At 39.7% G+C, this 27603-nt stretch overlaps 2 protein-coding genes across 4 annotated transcripts; one reads left to right on the forward strand and one right to left on the reverse strand.

The window, feature by feature from the left end:
• The first annotated feature begins 1549 nt into the window (after positions 1–1549).
• LOC129770149 (serine/threonine-protein kinase Nek8) lies at positions 1550–12900 on the forward strand. Its single transcript, XM_055772803.1, has 8 exons — positions 1550–2454; positions 2507–2787; positions 2846–3108; positions 11483–11600; positions 11661–12288; positions 12344–12484; positions 12539–12642; positions 12702–12900. The coding sequence occupies exons 1-8, from the start codon at positions 1726–1728 to the stop codon at positions 12814–12816; spliced, it is 2379 nt and encodes a 792-aa protein (XP_055628778.1). The 5' UTR covers positions 1550–1725; the 3' UTR covers positions 12817–12900.
• On the reverse strand, positions 12833–27406 carry LOC129770151 (dnaJ homolog subfamily C member 22-like). 3 transcript variants are annotated; one of them, XM_055772804.1, is made up of 4 exons: positions 27364–27406; positions 13763–14335; positions 13501–13705; positions 12833–13440 (listed from the first exon to the last, which is right to left on the reverse strand). In XM_055772804.1, the coding sequence occupies exons 1-4, from the start codon at positions 27389–27391 to the stop codon at positions 12960–12962; spliced, it is 1287 nt and encodes a 428-aa protein (XP_055628779.1). In that variant the 5' UTR covers positions 27392–27406; the 3' UTR covers positions 12833–12959. The 3 variants fall into 3 exon arrangements, with proteins under 3 accessions (XP_055628779.1, XP_055628780.1, XP_055628781.1); XM_055772805.1 differs by lacking the exon at positions 27364–27406 and adding an exon at positions 14401–14612; XM_055772806.1 differs by lacking the exon at positions 27364–27406 and adding an exon at positions 19763–19981 and having other exon boundaries at positions 12834–13440.
• Between the last annotated feature and the right edge of the window lie 197 nt (positions 27407–27603).

The following is a 27603-nucleotide window of genomic DNA, read 5'->3' on the forward strand; positions in this document are numbered from 1 at the left end:
CGAATAATCGCTGGAAAATCATATCATTTTCGCGTTGCGAAGCATTTTCCGTTTTTCATTTTATACATCAAATATTGGAGAACAATCTTCAGAAGCTTTCCTGTTAATTGCACTTGATTGAAAAATCACAAAACAAAATGTATTTGGTCGCATTATTATATGAATAGAAAACAATAAAATAAACTCTCTCGCTTGAATGTAATTTACAGGCCCAAGGACAATTGGCAGATTATTTTTCAGCAACGATGACATCTTTGCGGAAGTGATTGTTATATCATTACATTTAGTCGGTAAAGACGCCGGAGCGCAAGGTTTTGAACGTTAATAACCTTGCAGTCCAAACTTTGAACTTACACCCCGGTACAGAAATAGAAGACGAAGTCCTACGTCAATACATATTTGCAGAAACTTTAAATTGTTCTCTCGCTATTATTGATTGTATTTGTTTCTATGGTTTTCATGGTCTCGAGACCAAAGACGCTATATTTTTTATATTTTTTCTAGAAAGCTGAGCATTTTTTACATAAAATATCTCAAAATCATATGTGTTCTTTTTTTCATTTTTAAGCAACGGTTTTTCAAAGTTAACCGAAAGTTCAGAATATCAATTTTATCTTCATTTTCCTGTTATGAATTTTAACTTTTGAACTACTGTACCGATTCAGATGATCGATATACTAAATTAAAGCCAATGAGCTAGACAAAAAATATGACATTTGCGAGGAAAATGAATTTTGTTTCCGTGATTATTGATTGTATCCGTTTTTTATAGTTTGCATGGTTTCGGGACCAAGGGCGCTATATTTTTCATATTTTTAGTTGAAAGCTGAGGTTTTTTGTTAAATAACATATCCAAAAATCAGAGATGTGTTCTTTTTCGTTTTTAAGTGGTCGTGTCCTGGGCCAAACCCCACCCGTGCTACAATGTTTATTCTTTCTGTTTTTACTTGGGTCTCAAACAATTTTTTGCAAAAAGATTGGCTCTCGTGTTGTATAATCAGAAATTATTATGCATTGAAACTGTAGGTAACATTGATGCTGTTGAAATAATACTGAATATACATCAGGTTATTTTTTTCATTAATCGTTCAGTAATTCAAAAATCTATTGTGTTCGCGAGTCGAATTTCGTGAGCAAAGTTTGTCTCATCTCTACTGCTCGCCAATTAGGTTATGCGAATAAACTCGCATGTGTATAAATTACGATAAGCTAGATTTTGAATTAATTTTTGTTCACGAATAATCGAATTCTCGAAATAAATAAACTCGTGAACGTGACGAATATAGAACATTGATGCGAACATTTACACCACTGCTGTCTGAGTGGTTTGCGTCACACAGGTAACAGAGAATAAATTCACATTTCGAAACAAACATAAAATATCAGTTTTCTGTCTAACAAAAATTATGAAATTTAGGATATTTTTCTTTTCATTATGTTATAAGCGTGGTATGAAAAAAATTGCTATCAATAATGCTTTTCTGGAAAATTTCGTCGAATTTTCGCATAAAGCATAAAGCATAATCCGGATGGCGAATTGATGTTAATCATATGTGTGCATTCGTATTCACCATCAACACTTGAAACTACGCACGCAACAAGTAAACACATGCGCAACGTTACGCTACAAATCGCCATGGGAATAAATGGCCAAAACAGTGCACAGCAAATATTTGAGATAACAGATTCCAAGGGTTATCCGGGAAAAAAAATTGCGCCACAAAAATGAACCAAACCCAAACGATGGCCGAAACCGTCGCCATCGGGGACAAAAATCTCAACGATGTTTCATCATCATCATCTATTGAGCTTTCCACGTTGTCCCGCTTCAAAGATTTATCACTATCCGGACTGCAATCGATAAACCGAAGCTCGCTGCAGAACTCTGACAATCCGAAAGACAGTGGCAATGAGAGCGAGGGTGAAATTGAATTGAGCGGCTATCATCGGATCCGGACCGTCGGCCAGGGTTCGTTTGGTATAGCAGTGCTGTACGAGCGCTTGGGTGATGGTCAATCAATAGTTATGAAGCAGATCAACCTGTCCGACCTGTCAAAATCCGAACGGGATCTGGCGATGAATGAAGTGGAGGTGTTCTCAAAGTTACACCACCCGAACATTATCGCCTATTTGGGGAGCTTCGTTCGCGGAAACTACTTATTCATCGAGATGGAATATGCCGACGGGGGAACACTTGCGCAAATTTTAATCGACAAAAGCCAAGGCGAACGCCTTCCGGAACGGTTCATATTGAACATCTTCGAGCAGATCACAAGCGCTATAACCTATATGCACTCGCAAAATATTCTGCATCGTGATCTGAAAACGGCGAACGTATTTATGAATAAGCGGGGAATTGTTAAAATTGGAGATTTTGGTATATCGAAGATCATGAGCACGAGGGTTCAAGCCCAGACCGTTTTGGGGACGCCTTATTACTTCAGCCCGGAAATGGTAACAAGCTGTACAAGTTTTTGTTTTGTTTCTTCAATCCATTTCATTTCAGTGCGAAGGAAAACAATACGATGAGAAAAGTGATGTCTGGGCGTTAGGTTGCGTTCTTGGAGAGATGTGCTGTTTCAGAAAAGCCTTCAGTGCATCGAATCTTTCTGAACTAATTTCGAAGATCATGACAGCCAGATACGTTCCCCTTCCTGAAGGATACTCAGAAACATTGAGACATGTGCTAAGTCTTATGTTGCAGATTGATCCTCAAGTCCGACCGTCGGCATCGGAGATTCTGCAATATTGGATTCCTCTCATCTATCGGAATTTGGGCAAAAATGGGTGAGCAATGTCTGTACCGAACCATATTCACCGTTTTCACTAATTGTAAAAATTACAGCTTCAAATACATATCAAATGAAATAACGGATATGTCGTCGGAGAGAACGGAATCTTCTAGCATCAGGATGGGAACGGCTACAAGGAATTACATGCAGGCATCGACTGCCACCATGAATAATTTGCCGTTGACAGAGCGATCAGTTCTCTATCAACTCAAATCGTTCGGAACTTCAACAAGCTTGAATCCATTGCAGCTACCGCCTACCGGGAAGATTAGACAGATTGCTACAAGCGGGGCACATTTTGTAGCGGTGATGTATGGTGAGTACGTGATCAAAAAACCATCAGTGCTTGTCCAAAATACGACTGCATTAGAGATCGTTGACACAGGAACACTAAATTATTTCATTCAATTAGCATTTTGACGTAGGACTAAGTCTTTCATTTCTATACTGGGATGTAAGTTCAAAGTTTCGAAAACAAGAGCGTTACAGTTAGCCATATATTCGAAATGATATGATAATTACTTCATTCGAAAGAAAAATGTCTACAAGATACTCATTATTTTGAAAGCAAGCTATTACAATCTTACTCATAGATCATGTTTGCATTTGTGGTGATCGGAATATGTTCCCGAACACGGACGAAAACCAAAGCGCCTGGGAAGATTTCCATAGCTGATATTTGCAAGCTGTGAGTACATTTCTGCTTACTTGCATTTGTGGCTATCGGAATGTGTTCCCAAACACGGAAGCTAAACCCATGTGCCTCATCGTAGCAGATATATACAAGCTGCGAGTATTTTTGTACTCGTTTGAATATGTAGTGATCAGAATGAAGCAGTATATAAAAAGCTATAAAAGCCCACCAGCTATCCGATGAACGAGATGATAGTGGCAAGACGCCGAAGTAACACAACAGTTCGTGCCAACAAACAGCACTGGTGCGTAGGGTTCGTTCAAGATTCCCCTTAAGTCGAACAAGGAGTCCACCGGAAAAAAGAGTGGTACCACTAAGAAGGCGGCCAAGAAAGTGTCAGCATCGAAAAGGCTACCGCTTTCGCGGATAAGGGCTGGGTATAGAAGCTGCTTCACGAACACCACTCTCCTAACGGGTGTTAAATAAAAAATGAGAATTTTTTCAATACCTTTCAGTAACTCAGTGTTTGGTTTTGCTAGTTTGAATTTAGTCAAAGCAAAGATGGCGTCTAAACAGCTCGTGCTCCGCGAACGCATTGAACGGTTCTACGAAACGCATTTCCAGCAAGGAAAAAAGTTCACGGTGGCACATTTAAGGAAGAAAATGTACCTGTCAGTACGGTATATCGTATCCTGGGTTCCCTGAACGTAGAGCGGATGGTCGGAAGTGGTCGTCCGGTGACGATAATGACGAAGCAGAGGAAGACATCGTTAAAAAAGCTGTTTGACAACAAGGACGCAACCAGCCTGCATGACACCGGTCGGAAATATGGCTGCTCCCACGTATTGATCCATCGGACCCTCAAGATGGAAGGAATCGTCTGCAGGAAGAAGACGAGGTCGCCGGAGTACACGGAGGAGCAGATTAAGACGGTTAAATCACAGTGTCGGTGGGTGACCAAAAAATACCGCGGGACGTCTTTCGTTCTGGACGACGAAAGCTATTTTCCGCTGTCCAAAACGCACATTCCAGGAAATGATAATTACTACTCCAGCGACAAGTCATGTCACAAGTCACTTCACACCGCCTGAAGTGAAATACAAGTTCAAGCACAAGTTTGAAAAAAAGATTATGTTGTACATCGCCATTTCCGACCGGGGCATTTCAAAGCCTTGGTTTAAGCCGAGCGGTCTGGCAATCAACCAACAAATCTATCGAGAAGAGTGCCTCGATAAAATCCTGCTGCCGTTCCTGAACGAGCATCACGCGGATGGGAAGTACGTCTTCTGGCCGGACAAGGCGTCTTCCCATTACGCCAAGAAGACGCTGGCGTATCTTGAGGAGAAAAAGATACCGTTCGTGCCGAAAGATCGTAACCCAACAAACTTGCCCCAGTGCCGCCCAATAGAGGATTTCTTTGGCTCACTCAGTGCCCTCAGTGTATAAAAACAATTGAAGGGCCAAGGACACGAAGCAACTGACTACAAGAATCCGGAAAATGGACGTAAGTGCCGTACAACGTTCTTGTGAGAGCATCGCGACAAACTTGCGTCGAACAGCAGATCACGGCCCTTACTCAAACATTCACTGACATTTTTTTGAAGAAAATACATTATGTTATTAATAAAAAATACTGAAATCGATGAAAAAAAAAATTGTTTTTTTTTATATGTGATTGAAAAAATTCTCATTGTTTATTTAACACTCGTTATTGGTGGTCATAGTGTCAACAAATCATATCACAGATATAACCCACTTCTAGTTTTATTTATTCATATACCTATAATTTTAGAATGAAACGAAGAGAATTTGTTTTAGCAAATAACATTGGTTGCGCGTTTTTGTCACGTGGGAAATGTTTTTAGCCAAAGTCTGCCGTAAATATTCCAAACAAAAGAAAAATTATGTTTACCCATTTCCAATGCTTGGGAAATAGAATTTTCTTCGAAGCTTCGTGTAGTATTTATATGTTATTCTAAAAATGGCAAAATATTTTTTTAATTATTCATATCATTCGAGCAGGTCCATTTTTTCGTTTCCCACCACTCGAACAGAACTTTGAAACAATATTTGAGGAACGGTTTTATTTGGATGGTCAACTGTGCTTCCAAATGACGTTCACCAATTTATAGCTATGTTCTCGTCTTACAAACTACGGTAATTTACGTAGTATTGTGTAAATACTCTAATCAGGATGCCACAAAAATGAACACAACGTTTAGGCAACCCGAACAGGAACGAATTGTTCGATACCTCAAAAAGATACGGATGCATGAGAGCATGAGATACGATGTAAAATACCAACGAAAAAAAAACATAAACAACTTCCCACAATATTATTTCGATCAAATTAGCACATAGATAGAGGCGAATGAACTGCAAAGTTTAAAGCCTCTTAAAAACAAAGAATGAAGAAGAAGAATTAGCACATTCAATGCCAAAACAACACCGCTCAAGTACAGTGGAACCCCGATTATCTGCGAGCGGATGATCCGGTGCGGTGCGGATTATTCGCGACAGCGAGTTCCATAGTTAATCTATAGGCCGTCCCGAAATTTTTCAGTGAGGGATAGACTCATGCAGTTTTGTTTTGGTCATGGCTTTCACATTATCTGACCACTGGTGTACACGACCTTATAGATGGATAGTTTAATGATTTCTTTATTGTTAAAACATAGTCTTCATGCTGAAATATCTTTTTTTCGTGTTTAAAGCTCATTTTTAGTCCTTTATTGCGATTTTCGTTATTCGCGTTGAGCTAGCCAGAGTATTCCACGGATTCGTGGTTCTACTGTATAACTTTGGTATTGAAATTATCGAATTTTGGTATTGAGAAGCTATTTCTCTCATTTTGTTAGTATTATTCATTGGTGATTTAATTCTTATATCAGGCTTGTCCAAACCACATTTTGGCATCAATATAAAAAGGATATCCTTGATATCCTAAATGGTACCCTTAAATATTTTCTCTTGCTCGAGGTAGTATTTCTGAAAAAATATGCATAGTATGCAGTGGCGTCGAGTGAAGTTCTCGCACATGGGCGGAAGAGTTGATTTGCACACGAGGAAACACCGTTACAACAGCTAAAGTATGAAATTGACGTACGAAGATCACCAAATACTGCATATTTTACCACATTTCACTTTTCTTTAACCCTAGGAATTGAACTATTTTTGAAAAAACTTTAACCTTGAAAAAAGTTTTTCTTTGAAATAAAAAATCTCCACTGAAAAACGGACTTTGAGGCCAATTGCTTTTGAATTAAGCTCATGTAACTGTTCAGAAATCCGTAAATTGACCTTATTCGCCTCAACTCAACTCTAAATGGTGGCCCTTAAAAACGTTTGTAATATGAACTGAGACGAACTTCAAACGAGTTGTAAGAGTTATAGTGGTAGAAAAAATCCAATTAAACCATTAATAAATATTACTTTCTATTTTATATATATATATATATATATAGAAAACTCATGAAAAAAAAAATCAGATAGATATTCTAACATTAGCACGAAAATTTCGGCATTCTCTGTTCATGGGTGTATATAAAAATGTTAATCGATCAATTGCCTTTTTTCTTTCGTTTCGTGCATTGAACACGATATGATCAGACAACAATCTTTCTAATAAAATCTCTATCAACGTTAAACCCTTTGAACTAGGCTCTCGTCGAAACTTTGGAGATAACAGAATGTCGCCATCTTTCAAACTCCTCTTTATTATTGTGATAAGTGCTTACCATCGGCATATGTAGAATCATTCTTAATATGTATCGACTCACCTTGTCCGCCGCAAAAAACATGTGGGAACGTATGAGGAAACCAGACCATGAAGTAGAGATGGGAAAAGCAGTTCACTTTGATGAATGGCTCAGTCACTGACCTACGCTGAGTCTACTTGTTCTTTTGAACCATTATTTTGCTTTTTCGTTCAGCGGTTTCCATACCGGTATGAAGAACAACATTGAATGATAGCCTGAACCCAACAAACAAAAGTAGCTATTCATACCCTGGGATTAATATCGTTAGATTAGATAGAACATTTTCTAACTTGTATTGTTTTTAATTACTGGGTCAAGAAAAAGTACTTATTTCATAAAAGACGCAAAGACTCGCGGAAAGGCGAGCTAGTTCATTCGTACCGTCCGTGAGCGGTTTTCCCATTTCCACCATAGAGCCCAAACCCGAATTGTGTGTTTGCATTTTTTCCATATCTGTTATTGTTATTAGGCTCATTTAGCAATTCAGCTGTAACAGAACCGAATTTATTCGTATACATTTTTATCTAACGATAATTTTGTTGTATATTCCACAGTAGCCTTTTTGTTGCATAAGAGTATTCCTATTTTATCGATTATGTTTGCATTTGTTTGTTGCTCTTACCCACAGCACAAGCATCGAGTAAACTAAAAAAACTACTTTATTCGTTAAATTGTATAGTTGGTTTATTGTCTCCACTATTTGGGTTATAATAAAAAAAGCTGAATTTTTCGTTATCTTCTTCGTAGAGTGACCCCCGCTATATAGAAATCAAAGACGTAGTCCAAAAAACCTCTATTGTAAACTCTCTCGTAAGCGGTAGCAAACGATCCTCTTTGTCCGACTATTCGATGCGAATGAGATGGCTTGAGTGACGCGAATATTCATATAGTGGGTTCCTTTGTTTTTTTCTCGTAGATAGAGTATGCGATGCGACACGATGCGATACAACCCCACTGGAGTAAAGTTTTGTCGAGAATGATCGCTTTCGGAGCGAAACGGGAATTTTGAAGCTGATTAGAAAAATACATGAGATGTGGCTAGCGACATAGTTTTTCCCTTCTATTTCTTTCTTCGGAAGAACGATATGCGCGGTGGCTTGCTACGATTGCCTTCGCAGTGGTATTGTTGTATTCAAATTGTATTTCGTTGTTGCTCTAGTTGTTCATTTTAGTTGGAGCATAGCGCGTTTGAATAATGCTTGACATTTTACAATTATTCAATTGTTTATCTCAAGAAAAAGAAAAGGTTATTCATTGTGATAGATACGTAGAAATACTTCCTATCAATTGATGCAAACATCTTGGCAATCTGTTAAGAAATGCCCGATGTATAAGCGTTAGAAATCTTTCCTTTTTTTCCTACTTGTTCAGTGCCTAGATTTTCATTTTATCCCCTATATATTCTGGTTAGACGTAGTCCAACATCAAAAAATATTAGGTGTGAGAAAAAGAAGAAGAGAATAAAATATTATTATAATTAACGCGTTGAGTATCTTCATTTCTTCGGACATTACAAGTATAACTAGTTTTTTTCCGCTTAAAACAATCATAACAACATTCTTTTGGAAGACACAGCACACAGTCTGCCAATGTGAGACAAGTGTGTCCCTTTTTTCCTCGCTGAAAACTCTTTATTTGGTCCAATGAGACATTTTCACGGCAATTGATTTTTTTTTGCAAATTTTTCGAGTGGGACAAATCGCGAATACACTTCCACTTCAACATGATGCTGATCCCAGGCTTACACAACAGATTTTTTGTATGATGATACAGGCAATACCAAGCATACAGTATTCTGTATATTGATTAAATCAATTATGCATTCAAATTGGTCGGTGTTAAGTCAGACCGGACCATGTAAAATTTTTTTCGAGAAAATCGAACTTGATGTTTGGTGCGATGGAGGGTTTTCATTTAGCGTTCAAAAAAATTTCGATAAGTTATTCCTGCTGTACGCGTGATATTCCAAATCTGATAAATGTGAAATGTAGCTCACAAAATGTGTAACCTAATGCAATCAATAACTCGATTTTTTTATTTTGCGATTGGTCTCCTCTGACTTAACACCCACCAATTGTTAATCAACAATTATAAGCAACTGAAATGTAAATATAAAATTGGTTTCAATCCAATGGATACGAGAAGCGACCGTTCGATGATTCTCTTCTTCATCTTAAATGGCACTAACGTTCCTAGAGAACCTTCGTTGAGATTTTGTATGCCTTGAAAGCATTCTGAGTGGCAAGCTATAGAATACGCGTGACCACAGTGCAAGTTGACAAAAAATTCCCCCGACCAGAACGGAAATCGAAACCGAACCCCGGCATGTTAGCTGTGACGTTAACCGCATAGTCACGGGAGCAAATCATTCAATGATTGTATCATATACAATTAAGATATGTATTAGTACTAGAACACTAGCATGCTTTTAAATACTTCCAATATTAATTCGACGTCTAATAATCCACGTTATTCTGCGCCGTGAGTGACGAAAGATAACAGTAGCGGATCGTTCTATTCTGGATGACACTTTGGATGATCTTCCCTTTTTTACTCGAGTCGATGGCAGGAATGGACACAACTTAGAATCTCATTTGAAGACGATTTTAGTCACTCCATTCGTCTTCGGGGATATTGCATCTCGAGAGATCCTACGTTTACTCCGGGTGATATAATATGGAATGTCAACCTTTTGTTACGGTTCCTCATCCGGTGTAAGGTTATGAACCCATTGGTGATCGGAAATTTTGAGCAGCTGATCGAGCTAAATTTTCATTCTGGATTCATGAGCTCATATCATGAATTCGTCTCCATGCAGGTTAATCCTTCTTCGTATATTCCCAACCGTGTTTGTTTTCCTGACTACATCAATTCCTCTGTGCATTTTGATCTGTCCATGAAGCAGGATATCCATGGAACATCAGATTATCTTCGATCGAGGATCGTTCCAACGATCTTCGATGCAAAGTATGGGGATATCAATTGTGATAATATGTACTTTACTGAAGGGTCCTCTATGAATGAGTCCACAGGATTTGGAGTGTTCAACGAATTTTTTAGCACCTCACACAGTCTTCAGAATCCTTGCTCAGTGTATATTGCTGAATTGGCAGCGATACACTGGGCGCTGGACAGCGTCGCCTCACGACCTGTTGAACACTATTACATTGTAACGGATAGTCTTAGCTCTGTCGAAGCTATCCGTTCAGTGAGGCCGGAAAAGCACTCGCCGTACTTCCTTGATAGAATACGAGAAATTTTGAGTGCTTTATCCAGACGCTGTTATGTCATTACCTTTGTCTGGGTCCCTTCACATTGCTCAATTCTGGGTAATGAGAGGGCTGACTCATTAGCAAAGGTAGGTGCAATTGAAGGCGATATTTATCAGCGTCAAATCGCCTTCAATGAATTTTATTCTTTAGTCCGCAAAAATACCATAGTTAACTGGCAACGCAAATGGAACGAAGATGAATTGGGCCGGTGGCTCCACTCGATTATCCCTAAGGTTAGCCTCAAACCATGGTTCAAAAGTCTGGACTTGAGTCGGGACTTTATTCGCACCTTCTCCCGACTCATGTCCAATCACTGTTCGTTAGATGCGCTACTCTTTCGTATTAATCTTGCCGACAACAATCTTTGTGTTTGTGGCCAAGGTTACCACGACATCGAGCACATTGTTTGGTCGTGCGAGCTGTATCTTGTCGCCAGATCGAATTTAGTAGTCACCCTTCGGGCCCGAGGAAGGCAGCCCATGGTGCCGGTGAGAGACGTGTTGGCTCGGTTAGACCTTGATTACATGTCCCAAATATATGTATTCCTTAAAGCTATCGATCTTCGTGTGTGATTGTCCTTATACCCTTAGTTTTTCCTTTTCCTTTTCCTTTGTGAGAGATCGGATCCCTTCTTAAGAATAAGATGAAATGTAAATACATATTAGATATAAGATAGGTTTAAGAATTGAGTGTGATGAGTGTGATTGAGAGTGTGAGTGTGATCATTGTCAACATATCCTCATATCCCCTCCTTTTCCTGAAGAAAATATGTCACCCTTCTAAACTCGAGTTGACCGCGAGTAATCGGTTTCCTATATTATTAACATTAGAATTAAGGAAAATGTATATATACTAGTAACAATACAGTAAGGAGTTCGGCTCCTTTAAACCTATGTAACTGAGCCTGTAAAAATAAACGATTTAAATAAAAAAAATAAAAAACCTTTTGTTCGATAGAAACAGTCTTTAAAAATATTATGTAACGTTAGATTTCACGAATTTCAACATATCTTACATATCTTACAGATGGATCAGTGTACAGTTGGGGAGAAGGTGACACAGGGCAACTGGGTCACAACGCACTGGAAACGTGGCGCCACTATCCAACAAGAATTGATACCATTCGAAAATATACCGTCGTTGGGTAAGAAAATTACATCCCATTTTTTAAAAGAAATTATATAATTCGTATCCAATGTATTAGCGCCGCCACAGGAACTGATTTTACAATATTTTGGACCGATCTCGGCGTGGTTTTGAGTTGCGGTGACAACAGCCACGGATGCTTGGGCCATGGGAACACCGTTTCTCTGTTGGTTCCGAAAATCATCGATGAGTTGAACAACATTAAAATTGTGCAAGTTGCTTGCGGAACTCATCATGTGGCCGCCCTTAGTGACGAAGGAGACTTATACACATGGGGTTCAAGTGCCAAGGGCGCTCTGGGTCTTGGAAAGCAAATGTTGACCAGTTCGGTACCGCGACGTTTGATCATTTCGCAAATGATTCAAACCATCGAACAGATTTGCTGCGGACCAGACTGCACAGTTATTTTGTCCAGCAATGGATCATGTTACTGTTGTGGCAGTAATGACTTCAACGTGTTTGGATTTGGACAGAATATTACTCAGCTCATAGGTTTACGAAAAATAACATTCATTACGCAAAAGATTCTGGCCGTCAGCATTGCGGAAACGCATGGGGCATTTCTGATCGAGGGAGGTTACGTCGTGACCGCTGGCGATAATTGTAACGGCCAGAGAGGTTTGGGCCATACCCACCGAAAGACGGAGCCAACACTGCTGAAAAGTTTAACGTCACGTTTCGTTACGGTCAGTATGATTCACTCAAATGCGAGTTTATAAAACAATTAGAGGTAAATTGTAGAAAATTAGGTGCCATTCAACCTACACTGTGGCAACAACAGACGACAACTGTATCCTGTTCTGGGGCACAAGGTTAGGTATACCTGAAGCAGATATCAATGCATCAAGTGTAGCTCAACTGGATAATGAGGCTAACAGAAGGGTAGGTTGACAGCTCCATTTGGCTGATCATGACTTCAACGAACGATTATTTCAGACGTCCGAAATGACCTCGATCGGAAACAGCACAGCGGCTTTCACAAATTTCTTGACATCCGTCTACAAATATGAGACCATTTTAGACCCGATTGATATTTTAGCGTAGGTTACAGTGAGTTCAAGGTACAGAAAACCGCAAAAAAGTTTGATTCTATTTTCAGACTGTACTCTTCGAAAGATCAACAAGAGAAGGGAAGTTACTTGAAGCTGGCCGACATAAAGCCCCTTCTTCACAGTGTTTTAGTTACCGTGGACACCACCTGTCCCCTGATATGAATTAAAGACAAGTCGATTTTAATTTGAAATAATATTTGTATGAAGTCTGTGTTTGATTTTTGTTAATAAATATTTACAGCTAATATTGGAGATGAATTGACTGATAAGTTAAAGTCTGACACAATAAACCTAAAATCTTCCAATTACAGATCATCATTGGGTTTCTTGTTTCGCTGCCGTCTCTTGGATTTAATTTTACTAAGCACTTCGTATGCCTGCTGGATTTCCATGAATTTCTCTTGAGCTGCTCTCCGCTGACTCTCTTCTTTAACCTTATCGGGATGATTTTCACGGGACAGTTTCCTCCAAACGGATGTAATCTCCGTTTGGGAAGCTGTTGGGCTAACCCCCAATATCTTGTATGCATTCTGTTCCCCGTCGACATCCATCGAATCAATTATCTGCTTCCAAACCTCTGTCCATCCATTATGGCGCGCAAAGTGGATCGTATCCGAGACGGTCTGCTTCAAATCCGTCCACCAGGGAGATTTGATGAAGTTGTGGATAGCTTCGTGTACTGGTACTTCGTCACCCTCCGAGTCGGTGATTGTTCCGTTGAAATACAAGAAACATCCCCAAAGGGATAGGTAGAGCAGAACACACGGAACAAGAATTGCCGCTCGCCTGAAACATTGAAAAAGCATGAGACCGATTCACTTGATTGTTACGCCGAAATGTACTTACCGAAGTGGTTTCTTACGTTTGGGAACATCCAAATCCCATTCTTTGGAGAAATTGTCGAAAGCAAACGCTGAACAAAACGCCAATGTCGTGAACCAGTAAGCCTCATCCAGCACAAAGTATCGGATTGGATATGAAATGTAAGCTCCAACCAGACTGTGCCAGAACACGCCCTTTTCGCGACCCATGTTACCAACCGTCCACACACCTGAGATTTCGAATAATGTATTATTACTTAAAATTAAAACTCTCGAAATAAACCTACCAATGGCAACTCCCAGCGGAATGGACCAATGCAGGAAGCTCCAATCAACCCCGGCGAACACCTCCTGGGGAATCGCAATCATCATAACCTGCCCAAACAGGTACCCAACCATGATTGCCAGCACAAATCTAGAAGTCGAAAAGGGTGGCTTTCGGTGGACGCGTATCCTCTCACGGAACTCCTCGACGAAGCGGGGATCTTCGTTGGCGTCTCGCACCATCGCCGGTATCCGGTGTACCTCCGACAGCCATCCGATCCCGAAGTATCCACCGAGTGTACACCACCAAATGAAAGCCCGACGATCTTGGTGCAGATAGAGATGATGTAGTCCGAAAAATCCTCCGAATAGCCAGAGAACGTACGCTACTAGCACGGATTTTTGCTTGGGACGTTCTCGCGCGGGTTGGTCAACCGGCGGTTCACCGAACAGTTGATTCAATTTCTCCTCCTTACTTTTGCGCCTTGGACTTTTGTCTTTGGACGTCTTGGGAGCAGAACCCTTTACGCCGTTGGAAGATTTCCTAGCGGAAGTTGATACCGCTGATGGGGATATCTTTTCTCCCATGTTGTAAGCTGTAAAATATGTATGATATAATGTTAATACTACATACATTGAGCATCATATGACTTTGCGCAACTAAGTTTCCGCTGTTTATCAATAGATGCTTCTAGCATTACGTGGTGTCCAAAATGAACCAAACCTGGTCATGCAATCGATTTGACACATAATCTTTTGGTTGTGTGTCAAAAAATCGTCATTTGAGGGAAGTTTTTATGTTTTGTTCTTTCATTCGAAGAAAACGGCTGCTGAGCACAAAAACGTTTACGGAGATGTTGATCTAGGTGAAACAACGTACTGTGATCGGTTCCATCGCTCCACAGATGATGATTCCGATGTGACGATTGTCAGCGGGAAAGGAGACCAAAAATCTTTACGAAGTCGATGGATTAAAGGCATTCAGATCCGTGTCGAGCGCAAGAAGATCTATAGCATTAGGAGTTACCCGCCAATTCATTTTCGAACGATTGCATATGTTGGGGATGATTCAAAGGCAAAGAACGTGGGTTCCGCTAGACTTCAGAGGAAGGGTTTTCCTTCTGTAAAAACTACTCGAGCGGGCTACGATGTTTATGCTGTGAATTCGGGGGGGCATGGTCTATGTTATTTGATATGAGCTGTTGGAACCGACCGAAAGCAGCACGGCCACAATACGAGAAGACGCACGAGAAAGTAATTCTACAATACTACTCCATCCACAATTCCCCAGATATTGCGACGATTATGATAAAAGTTTTGTCTCAAAATAATCACTGGCCTCCTCATTATCTTGTCCCCATCGGACTGGATACGAATAACATCTTTGCAGGGCTATTCCGATATTCTAGCAACATGTCGCGTGCATCGTTCAACCATGACGACATTCTGGATGCTAGGTTCACCATAATTTGTGGTTCATTCTCCTTCTTTACACTTCGTTTTCCTGCATACCGCGACATAAATTTTGAATACTCCAATACCACTATTTTCGCAGTGATATTGATGTATTAAAAGTTTGGAAGCTATTCACCGAGCATATGATTCTATTCAAGAGGAGTAATGCGTCAAAGTTAACGAAGTCAACATATAAATATTTATTCCACTTTTACCAAACAGAAGAATTAAATTTATCAGTTCTTTTCAAAAATGTTTTTGCGAAAGGATTTTCGCAATGGACCTAAAAATTCAAACAGCCAGAGGTACGTTTCCACCAGAGAACCGTGAGCCTCCGCTCTCGTATTGAGCCAACACACACCGCATCGACTTTCATGCCGTCTGGTGAAGTTTTTTTCATGCGTAGCCGAAGATTGAGGTGGTAAGGAGCGTGGAATAATTTTGCTGGGGAAACAAAATATGATCGCCTCATTCACGACTCAACATTCAGACAACAGCGGCTATTCTATTAAAAATAGGACGTACCGAGTCGGTGTTCGTACCGTTGGGTGGAGAGTGTTTGTGTATGATCAAATCACAAGCAAGCATTTTCGACTTTATGCATGTGACTTTCAAAACTTTTGGCTGGTTCGTCACTTTACGAACTCTAGACATGATACATGAGAGAGAGAAACGAATTCAGTCTATGGGGAGTCGAGATGGAAAATGAAAGGTGGGAAGATTTTCAAATCTGTGACGTCACAGATTTTATTTAATGTATAATGCTTTTCTTATAATAGTCCACTACTTAGTTTCTTCTAAAATGTCAGTTGGAACCTTATGATTTTGAACGCTAGCATTGATTTAAGAAAAAAAAAACTAGTTCGTTCATTTCATCTGCTTTTTTTTACTTTTAATAACAACACTTTTCCTCTGTGTTGTTATTTAAAGTAAAAATAAGCAGATGAAATGAACGAACTAGTTTTTTTTTCTTAAATCAATGCTAGCGTTCAAAATCATAAGGTTCCAACTGACATTTTAGAAGAAACTTCAGTATTTCATTTTCAGTTTCAGATTTCAGTATTATTGAGGTGTTTTAAACTTAATTTCAATTCAGTTTTTCTTCTCGTTACGTCGACCAAAAACGTAAATGAATAAAGTCAGAATCACAGAATCTTATGTTCCTTTGACAAAGAAACGTTTGACAGTGCATGAGAAAAAAGGTCGCAAGTTTTTTTTTCATGTAAAATTCACTTGAAAAATAAATTTAATTGACTACGTATGACCTAGATTGAGACGAAAAGTTTTCCGCTTGCGTCTTAGTTTTAGACGAATGAAGTATTCAACACCCTAATTGTCAAAAAAGTAATTACAGTTGCTGACAAGAGATAAACTTCCATGAAGTTGCTCAAAAATTTAAACATAGTAGTCATTAGAATGCTATTTCTGATATAAGAAGAAATCAAAGAAAAAAATTTAACATTTCAGCTCGTTACTAGTTCTTTTTTTATGATGCGAAAATTATTTTTTGGAAATATGCAATTAGTTTGTGTATATCCTCTTTCAACGTTATTCGTTGGCACATTCAATTTTGTACCATTTGAGTATCTGACTGGTATGCCTGGTATGTAAACTTCCTGTCTTCCTGGCTACTAATACAATCAAAGTTTAACACAACAAAAACCCGCGAATTTTCCCACCTTCTATTCTTCATCTCGATGGGGAGTCACTTCAAATTGCCGTGAAGTCTATTTGGCGGAGAAGAACGAAATGAGCACGGAACTTCGTTAGAACAGTTAGCGATGAGAGGACCCAAATGATTCATGTTGGGACAGAAACTATTGAAAGAAGCAAGAACTCATTTTCAATTGAATGCGCAGGTCACAGATCGCATAGGCAACTGCATTGATCAATTCAAGATAATACGCACCTATTACAATAAAGAATGTGTACTTTTGAATTGTGTACTTTTTGAAACAAACTATTGAATTTTATTAAATTAACCTTTAACGAACGAGCGCATATTTCTAGAATGATAACCAATTGGTCGACGATTTTTTAGGAAATAAAGTGCTTTATTTCCATTATTTTTTATTTTTATTATTTTTTTAGAATATTTACAATGTCGCGAGTATGGCGGCATTCGTTCGCTAAAGGTAAAAAACTGCTTTTTCACATTTCTGAAAAAAAGGAAAGAGGAAGAGCAAGGAAAGAGGGAAAAAGAGAGGAAGGGAAAGAAAGAAAAAAAGAGAGAGAAAAAGAGAGAGAAAAAAAGAGAGAGAGAAAAAAAAAGAGAGAGAGAGAAAGAGAGAGAGAGAGAAAGAGAGAGAGAGAGAGAAAGAGAGAGAGAAAGAAAAAAAGAGAGAAAGAGAGAGAGAGAGAGAGAGAGAGAGAGAGAGAGAAAGAAAGAGAGAGAGAGATAGAAAGAAATACAGAGAGAGAAAAGAAGAGATGAGGTAGAGAGAGAGACAGAAAAAGAAAGAGAAACAGAGAAAGAGGACAGAAAGAGAGAGAAACAGAGATCCAGTTGGATTATACACTTAATGTCTATATAACTCGCTCTTTCTTTTTTAGTTTTTGACGTAGGACTATAGATGATTCAGATTCAACTTTAAACAAATTATCACTAAATCAACGATAGTCCTACGTCAACCTTGCGGTTATACCACAGATATAACCCACTTCCTGTTTTTTTTTTGTTTATAGCCTTGAAAAAGCCCAATCTAGACAACTTTTTCCAAACTGTCGGCCTTGAAAAAGCCATTTTGAACACCCTCGCCTCAATTCAAGGTACTATATTGTGCTCGATGATAAACTAAGTGCGAAGGAATGATTTGATGACCACCCTATACACTGCAAGTCAATTCAATGCATTCCAAGTCAATTCAAATTAACAACCCTTAATGTGCCTACGTCTTTCCGGTTATATCCACGACATTACCCACCCGTGTATTTTATATGCGCTCACTTCAAGAGACAATTTCGGAGATCGGTTAAGATTTCATTTGCATTCGCAAACTCACGATATTCAGTCGGTTAATATTCCTCCGAGAGTGATTAATTCATTTGGGTAAAATAATTCTACTGAAGAATGTTTCGTTTCATTTCAAAATAATATCCGCGGCGATAAGAAAACGAATTAGACAAAACGAAGCCCTACTTCAACAATGCGCAAATAAGTCGAAATACCGTCGGAATGCCTCGAAAAGATCAAGGAAATGTCTTATATTCGACTGTGCAGTTGGGCCTCAAAAACAGGGAAAAATTCGAAGACGCTGAACGTATGTCGGAATCATCTAAGACTCCCGAGTAAGGAAACTCAAAGGAGCCCCTTTTTGAATTAATTTGAGTCGATTACACATTTTTGATTCGACTGATTCTTAAAAGTCTTTTGATTCTCTTAACTAACACACAAACAAACAATTTTCAACTAGGATAAGTGGAGCAATTTGGACCCCCTAAGCAAATCACCTAATATTTCCAAATAATAAAATAAAAGGATGATTTTTGGACATAAAAATTCCATGTGCGGTGATTTTGATAGTCTGGGTGTGTGTTTCATCGAAAAAACATACTTATGTTTGTTTAAAGTAATTCAGGATAGTATTTCATTCAATAACAGTTTTGTGGGATCGATACAAAATATATTTTGTATTGAGACCATACAATGCCTTTTCTGCAACTACATTTTATGGTACAGAAGGATGGCGTTACCAGCATGTAGGATACCCTAGATATTCGGTGACAATCATTGTTGAATGTGACATTTTAGACGCTTCATTCTTTTTTAGGCGCTTTAACCTCTTCCGGTTGAGTGAATTTTGAGATTGAACCGATGAGCAAGCTAATTTTTTCGATAATTTTAAATGCCATTTCCAGAATATCATGTGACTTCAAACCATATAGCTGATTTTGCCGGTCGAGCCATTTCCAGCTGCTGCTCAGGTGAAAAAATAGTATTAACGTTAACTTTATTTCATAAAAACGTGGCCTGTTTTCTGATTTGGCTCCCTTAATGAATGACGTAGTTCTACGTCAAAAAATAAGTATGAACAATTCCTTAAAGTAAATTGGTCATAATTACAATGAATCGTATGATAAAGAAATTGGAATTTAGAGTAACCGCCACCGTATGCGCAAATCATGTTCTCCAACGAGATCAAGACTTGTTTCTATTGCCAATTATGTTGATAATTTCGAATATTTATAATTGAGATTACCAAACTTTACCTCTTGAACAAACGTATTTAAATGATTCTTTAACATTAGCATTCACGCCTTGACGGCCTATTTATTCCAAACACACGCACGAATCGCAACTTTCACTAAGCCCACCAAAGAGTAATTTGTGTCAACGCCGTAAGTCGAACAGTCGACGCTTCAAACGCTGAGGCTCTCCGTTTAGCATTGATTATTGCACCGGGATCGAACTTGTTCGTTAATTATGGTATGAATAAAATGTTCCTCCACCATCTTCTTTCGTTCGTTTACCTTTGTAATTTGAAATTCTGCTGCGAAAACCCAGAACGATCGACTTAAAAATCACCGTTATATCTCGACTGGAACTTGAATTGAGTCTGTCTGCTTACCTGTTGTTTTTCTTTCTATCCTCCCACAAAATTATTTCCGTTCAGGATATCGATTCTTCGGCTAATTCAAATATATATTTGTCCTCGAAGTAAAACAATTCAAGCTTTCATGCAAAAAAGAAAGCCAGCAGTTCTTTCTCAACGAGAAAGCAAACTTAAATGATCTTGCGCGCTTCACTCTTCACTTGTTACTGAGCTTATGAAGATACATGAGAGAAGAAGTTCCAGCCAACCGCAAGAGTCTACGTCAGACTTCCGTCTCAAAAGTTCAACTTGAATCGAATTCGATGCCGAGATAAGTACCAACACCCTCTCTCCCTTTTGTGTACGATCATGGACTTGACCCTCTCATTTCTTTTGTTTTGATCGCTGCTCCGCTGTTTTCGAGACTAGGAAAGCTGTTAAAAACGGAATGTCAAAAATTATTACCACTGCTTGTGGATGGAGGAATAGGGCTCTTGCTACACATACATGCAGAGCATGTGTTGGGCACACATCGTTTGTTTACATTCGTAGTTTCTTTGCAGCAGAAGCGAATTTATTATCAATCGGCGTTCTTGTAAAAAAGAGTTTCTGTGTGACGCATATTATTTAGTTTACTAGCACCTATTTCGCGATGTTTATTGAGCAGCTTTCCCACTAGAGTTGAATCGAAAAATTGACAGAAAATGATTATCAACATTTTCGAACCTAGATCAAAGTCACAGAGAGTCGAGCTCACGTTCGAATGCTTCCTTGTACTTTCAATGATTGATTTTCTCCGTTTTCGATCAATTTTCTCATAAACATATTTAACTTTTCCACAGAGCTTTCAGGTACACGGAAATCATATCTGAGGGTTGGTTGATCTTTCTGGCTAAATATGCCCTTAATTTCAACATAATCAACTGCGAAAGAATGATCATTATAGTCCACTCCTTATCGAGACCAGCCTTCCAGGGCAAAAAGCACAAAGCCTAAATAGGAACACACTTCGCCTAATCCGGCTATACAATCGCAATGTGCAGTTTGCACTGTTTCTGTGAAACTTTTTGATTAATCAATCATTGATTTGGATCATAGCCATAACAGAAATTTCTATTTTTCTCCGTTTGACGCTAAACGTAAATATTTTTATGTAAAGAACCATCTTGTCGATTCATATAAATCCTATGCAGCGAGCACTTTTGCCTGCCCAACATATTACTAGTACATATGCACGCTGCAAGCGCCCTATACATCGATTCATACCTTAATTCATCATGAAGTTAATGGGATCAACAAAGAAGTTTCACACTTGATGTGTAATTCAACACTTTTGTATGAAAAAAAATATCAGTCGTTCATATAGGAAGATTACAAAAATAAATATGAGCTTCCCATTATTATCGACATCGAGAGAATAACTCGACGAAATACTGAATTACATTGAGAGTGTATAGAATCACATTAGGCATTTTTTGTCAAGACAAATTCATTTGTTTACATCATGTAAATGACCTCGCTCGTAACCTGGCTAAACAGTTGGATTAACCCAAATTCACGATGTAATGTCCTGGAATATTTTAGAGTATATCTGACCTTTCACTCGGAAGTGTAAAAATGCAAAGATAGCTAATCCTGAAACTCATTCAAATGTGGTGGCTCTTTTCAAACGGAAGAGTAGAGAATGCAAATAAGAGTACTGGTCTGGGAATTTCCAGGAAACAAGCTGTACTGGACCGTAAATACGCTCTGTCCAACTTCTATAAGACCAGATAATGATCCTGCTGCTTTGTGTCATTGTAAACAAACAATGCTTCAATTTATATTCTAGTGTTTTAGTATTGGGAACTACCATACACTGCATGATTTTCATATTTGTGTGTGCAAGTGCTGAGCGTAAACGAATGTTTTAGTATTTTTCAAGGGTCAAGTTTCTATCATTTTCCGTTGTTTTAGTTGTTTTGATCAATAAATCTGGAAAATGACGAAGGGAAAAGTGCTCACGGGGAGAGAAGAAAGACAAATCGATGCATTTCACCAAGAAAATGTTGGTATCAGAGAAATGCTCATCCGATTGGATGATCCCATGAAGTAGTGCTCAAATATTTATTCTCTCCTTCTTACCGTGTCCTTAAGGAGAGAGCTCCACGTAAATCGAAGTTCCCTGATCAGAATAAGCGGGGAATAGCTAGAACAGCTACGAATACTTCAAAATCGCTTATGCAAATAAAGCAATATTTCAATTTAAATGTTACTCGGGTGACAATTCGTCAAGTCTCGGTAAAAAATCCTCACATAAAGAGGGCTTAAAAGGTTAAAGCTCCTCATCTTACACCATCTCACATCGGAAGACGTCTGAGTTTTGCCAAAGCCCACATGAATCGACAGTGGGACATGGTATGTTGTGACAAAGAATGTTTCCAAAAGAACACATTTTGCTATATACCATAACGAAAAGTTCTTCAATGTACAATGTACAATGGCTTCAATGTACATTCCAGCAAAACAATGCTACTATTCATACGAGCAAGGAAACTAAGCAATGGACTAAGGACCAAAAACTTTTTTTTTTGACGTGGGACTACGTCTAACCGGAATATATGGAGGGTAAAATGAAAACCTAAACACAGAACATGCAGGAAAAAATGAAAGATTTCGAATGCTTATAGCTCGAACATTTCGTACTGGATAGGAGAGATGTTTGCATCACTTGATAGGGAATATTTCTACGCATCTATCGCAACTAACAAAATGTTGTTTTTCATTAGATACACAATTGAATAACTGTAAAATATTAGGCGTTATCTAAACGCCCTAACTGCATCGTTTTGATTGGCCCGATTTACGGTTTCCCTAACACAGCCATCAAAACCAAGCATCCTTGGGGAAATCGGCATTGCAAATACATGAAAGTAGGGGGACTTTTGTTCTCATCGAAAAATGTTCCCTAACACAGACTTTAAAACCAAGCAGCGAAATCGGCATTGCAAACACACGAAAGAGCCTAGAGGCGAGTGAACTGAAAAGTTTAAACCCTCTTAAAGCCAAAAAGAAGAAAAAGAACACACGAAAGTAGGGGGAGCTCTTGTTCCCTCCGAAATGTGTTCCCTAATAGAGATTTATAAACCAAGGTGCCTGGAGAAATCGGTATTTCAAATTCATGCAAGTCGGGGGTATTTTTGTTCCGACTGGAATGTGTTTCCCTAACACAGACTTCAAATCCATGAAGCGTGGGGAAATCGGCATTGCGAATTCATACAAATCGGGAGTATTTTTGTTCCGATTGAAATGTGTTTCCCTAACACAGACTTCAAAACCGAGGTTTCTGGGGAAATCGGCTCTGCAAATAAATGCAAACTGCGAGTACTTTTGTCCTCGTTTGCCTTTGTGCAGAGTGGAATATGTCTGTCCTAACATGATCTTCTAAACTTAGGAACCTGAGTAAATCGTGCAGCCACTAGAAGCGAATGAACTTCCCAGTTTCAAGCAAATTCGAGATTCGAGAAGTATGTACACCTTTGAGATGTAAACTTCAGAGGGAAATGTAAAATAAAATAATCGTTTGATAATTTTTTTTTGTCTTTATTGGAAAGATTTTCAGCCTTAGGCTGGTTCATCGAACGTTTGATAATTCTTCCGTACATATATTTTGTTCTAGTCATCATACCAAACGTAAAAGGTCCGTCATTAAATTTACTTGTAACGAAGAACAATCAATCACAATAAATGAATTGACTTTACACGGCATTTGTTCATTTTTTTCACTCACAGAGCAAATATATTGAACTCAATTGAATTTGGAAACTGTTTCATTCAATCAAGAATTTAATCAATACAAACGAATGATTGCTAAGCTAAGGTAGTTCCACGTGAACCTTGCGGTTATATCATAGATACAACCCACTCATTTTTGGACTGACCGACTCGCTCTCCAGACTTGAATTCTGTTGAAAATCTTAGAGGAATCCTTGTACGCAGAATCTACACTGACGGAAAGCGGTACACCACATTTGAAGAGCTCCTGGTCGCAATTTCGGAAACATGGGAAAATATCGAGAAATCTCATGTAAATGAGTTTTGGAAATTGGTGCTACCGGGCGACCGAGTAGCTGAGTACAACACACACCAAACCGTGATGGTACGGTTGATTAATTATCTCGTTTTTTGGATAATAAACGACAGTAGTTGAAGAGCAAGCATTCGCGTAAGACATCTTTAATCGCATATCCGAAACTTGGACAAGGTGTCTATTCCGCTGGTTGGTTATCGGGAAGTGAATCCGGGAAGTAGTGGGCCAATAGTGGAGATTGGCCAGAATCCGAAAACGGACACAGTTTACAAGCTGTAGACAGGATATACGGACATAGGACGTCTGTTAGACAATTGAAGGAGTAACAATAGGACCGCATGGGTGTACATGCAGTTGCTGAAGGTTGAACTCTAAATTGTGTGTCCTGGTGATTGATGTTTCAAGAAGACCAAGGCTCGGAGGAGTACGAAAGTGGTTCAGATTCGCCACGACCAGCAGATCAATTTGTAACCGTACGAAAAACGGAAAAGATGGCGAAAACTCCAGATGAAGGGGGGGAGGCTGCTAAACTACGAGAGGAGTTGGCCGCTTAAGTAGCTGAAATTACACAGTTGCAGCAATGATTAGCACTGACTACCAGTAGCCATGTGAGGGCGGTAGATCGGAGTAAATTCGATCCGAAACAAGCCACGTGTCTTTCTGCAGAAGAGTGATAGTGGAGATCGAGACCACTGCTGAACATTACGGATGGGATGATTCGACTAAATTACATTGTGCTCGTTTGAATTTGGAAGGGTTCGCTAAGTTATGGTGGACTGGTGTGCAAAATGAAGTAGCTACATGGGCACTGTTTTCGGCGGAGTTGACGAGAGCTTATCGATCGGATCGTGATCCAATCTACTATCACACGCAGATGAACAAGCGTCAAAGCTGAGAGATGAGACAATCGAAGAGTATGTCTACTCCCAGGTGGCTTTGGGGAAAAGAGCTGAATTTGATGAAGGTGTAATAGTAAAATATGTGATCGCTGGATTGGGAGAGTTCGCGTCTAAATCCCGAGTGCAATTGGGTGGTCGAATTGAGACTGTGGAAGAGTTAATATCGCAGTTGAAATGGTTGGAGAGTATGTACAGTACACCAATAGATCTGGTTGGAGTATGTGTACCTGAAAGAAAGAAGGAGAAGATGGTCGTGTGCTATAGGTGCAGGCAGACGGGCCATAAAGCAATATCTTGTCCGACGGTTCCTGCGAGACGCTGCTACAATTGAGGTGTGAGTGGTCATATGGCGAAAAGTTGTCCGAATCCGAAGCCGCCGAAGGCTGGACCATCACGGATGCAAGTAGTGGACGAAGAAAACAACTTCGTGCGACTCGTGGAATTGGGAGACATGAAAAGACTGCGCTCATCGATTCCGGGTGTAAAGTATCCACGATTCAAAGTCGATTCGCGGAAAAAGCTGGCAATATCGAAACGACGAACACGACTCTAGTTGGCTTTGGGGGAAAGAAAGTTAATGTGGATCAAATTGTAAGAACGGTAGTGAGACTCGATGACATTGAAGTGCCAGTGAAGCTGTACGTTGTTCCAAATTGGGCTCAAAGCACGGCACTGATTCTTGGTCGAGATATGCTAAATACGGATGGACTTATAATGGTGAACCGCAAAGCCATGGTGGAGTTTCGCCTGGACCAGGAGCAACACACCGTTCATGAGCAGATGGTTGTGGAAGTACGGCCGAGAAAATACGAGACAATATTCACTATAGACAGTCAAGTACCACACTCGAAAATAGGAGAAGAAGAGATAAATGCTGACGGGACTAAAAAAGAAATTCTTATATTAGTGAATCAATTTCGATCTTGCTTCGCGACGAACATGCGAGAGCTAGGAGTCGCAAAAGGTACAGAGATGAAGATAGTATTGAGTGATAAAGAGCCAGTGTACATCAAACCACATCGCATGGAGTACGCGCGAGAAACTGCTTTGCGCGGCATAGTAGAAGAGTTGATTGATGCAGGTATTGTCACCGAATCGAACTACCCCTACAGTAGCCGAGTTGTGATGGTGCCGAAAAAGGATGGAACATTTCTTATGGCAGTCGATTACCGACTATTGAATAAAAAGACAGTGAAAGACCGCTATCCTATGTCCGATATTGAGTGGTGTCTCAATAAGCTCAGTGGGGCAGAAATGTTTATCACGGTGGATCTTTATTCTGGATATTACCAAATTCCAGTAGCAGAGGACAGCCAAGAGTGTACCGCGTTTTCCACTCGTGACGGCCATTACCATTCTCTTCGAATGGATGCTCAGTATTCCAGCGAGCTATGAATCACCTAACAGCGAAGTTGCGGAAGGAGGCTATCGTTGCCTATATTGACGATCTGGTAATCAATCTGGTTTCGAAGTGTCAAAGAACGAAATTCGACCTGGTGCCACTAAAACACCGGCCGTTCAGGATTTTCCCATGCCGGAAAGTGTATTGCAAGTGCAACAATTTCTCGGATTGAGACCGGACAGAGACAGAACGAAAATACCACAGTTACGAATTGGAGGTGTTAGCAGTAGTGGCCAGTGTTGAACGATTTAGACATTATTTGATCGGGATGTTTTTTGTGCTCCGTACTGACTGTAGTGCAGTGAGAGATACGTATGAGAAACGTGACACGAATGCTCGAATCGGGAGGTGGTTTTTGAAATTAACTGAATACGATTTTCGCATGGAGCATAGGCCAGGGAGCTCCATGAGGCACGTGAATGCTCTGAGTAGGAATCCTGTTGGAAATGGTGCAAGTATTGAACCCGTTCTGTGCGATATGATGCCCATCGATATAAGCAACAGTGACTTTCTAGTAGCACTACCGAGACAAGATCCTCGATTGTGTGACATTATTGATGTGTTGGGGAGAGCCCCGTTGACCGATGAAGAGAGACAAATTCAGCAGTGTTATCAGTTGGATCAGCATCGTCTGATAAGAGTGGTGGAAGGAGAAAAATATTTCGTGGTTCCAAACCGCATTCGTTGGCGTCTAGTGCACGCATACCATGATGACATGGGTCACTTCGGAGAGGAAAAAGTGTTGAAACGGCTGAAACAAAAATTCAGGTTCCCGAAGATGCGCAAGTATGTACGGTCAAACATACAAGCGTGTCCACAATGTGCGTTTTATAAAAGTAAAGGTGAAAAGCCCGATGGTTATTTACATCCCTTGCCCAAAGAACCCATACCTATTAGAATAGTGCATATGGATCATATGGGGCCATTTGTCCGATCAGCTAGAGGTAATTCGTACGTGTTGCTCCTCACTTGCGGATTCTCGAAATTTGTGGTTGCCCGAGCGGTTCGGTCGACGAAAACAGAACCGGTGTTGAATTTCCTGGAAGATGTGACGGCAATATTTGGAACGCCGAGTCGCATCATCACAGACCGAGGTACTGCGTTTACTGCGAAAAAGTTTGAAGAGTATTGCAGAGTGAACACTATTGAACACACTAAAACAGCAATAGGATCGCCTAGATCGAACGGACAGGTTGAGAGAGAGAACAAAACAGTGCTCGACTCAATTGGTTGTATGGTATGTACGGTATGTGTTGGTGTTACCGACAACGTGATTTACACCAAAACGCCATCATACTGACTCTGCAAGACGAAGCAGATAACATGGTAGAGAATGCTTCTGAACTACGACAGCAAGCGACGAGAGCGATCGAAAGGAGACAGCCACTACAAAAGCGGTATTTTGACAAACGCCCCAAAGAGCCGGTGAGCCACGAAGTCGGCGATATGAGTTAATAACTTTCGGACTAAATTATGTAAAAAAAAAAATTTCGGAGTGAAGCTCCTT

This window comes from Toxorhynchites rutilus, chromosome 2, assembly GCF_029784135.1.
Source record: "Toxorhynchites rutilus septentrionalis strain SRP chromosome 2, ASM2978413v1, whole genome shotgun sequence".
Classification (NCBI taxonomy): domain Eukaryota; kingdom Metazoa; phylum Arthropoda; class Insecta; order Diptera; family Culicidae; genus Toxorhynchites; species Toxorhynchites rutilus.

Coding starts and splice junctions, on each gene's coding strand:
- LOC129770149 (XM_055772803.1), top strand. CDS start 1,726: ATGAACCAAACCCAAACGATGGCCGAAACCGTCGCCATCGGGGACAAA. Junction 12,485..12,538: donor ATAATGAGGCTAACAGAAGG/GTAGGTTGACAG, acceptor CGATTATTTCAG/ACGTCCGAAATGACCTCGAT. Junction 12,643..12,701: donor GACCCGATTGATATTTTAGC/GTAGGTTACAGT, acceptor TTCTATTTTCAG/ACTGTACTCTTCGAAAGATC.
- LOC129770151 (XM_055772805.1), bottom strand. CDS start 14,437: ATGCTAGAAGCATCTATTGATAAACAGCGGAAACTTA. Junction 14,336..14,400: donor TGATAAACAGCGGAAACTTA/GTTGCGCAAAGT, acceptor CATATTTTACAG/CTTACAACATGGGAGAAAAG. Junction 13,441..13,500: donor AAACGTAAGAAACCACTTCG/GTAAGTACATTT, acceptor TCAATGTTTCAG/GCGAGCGGCAATTCTTGTTC.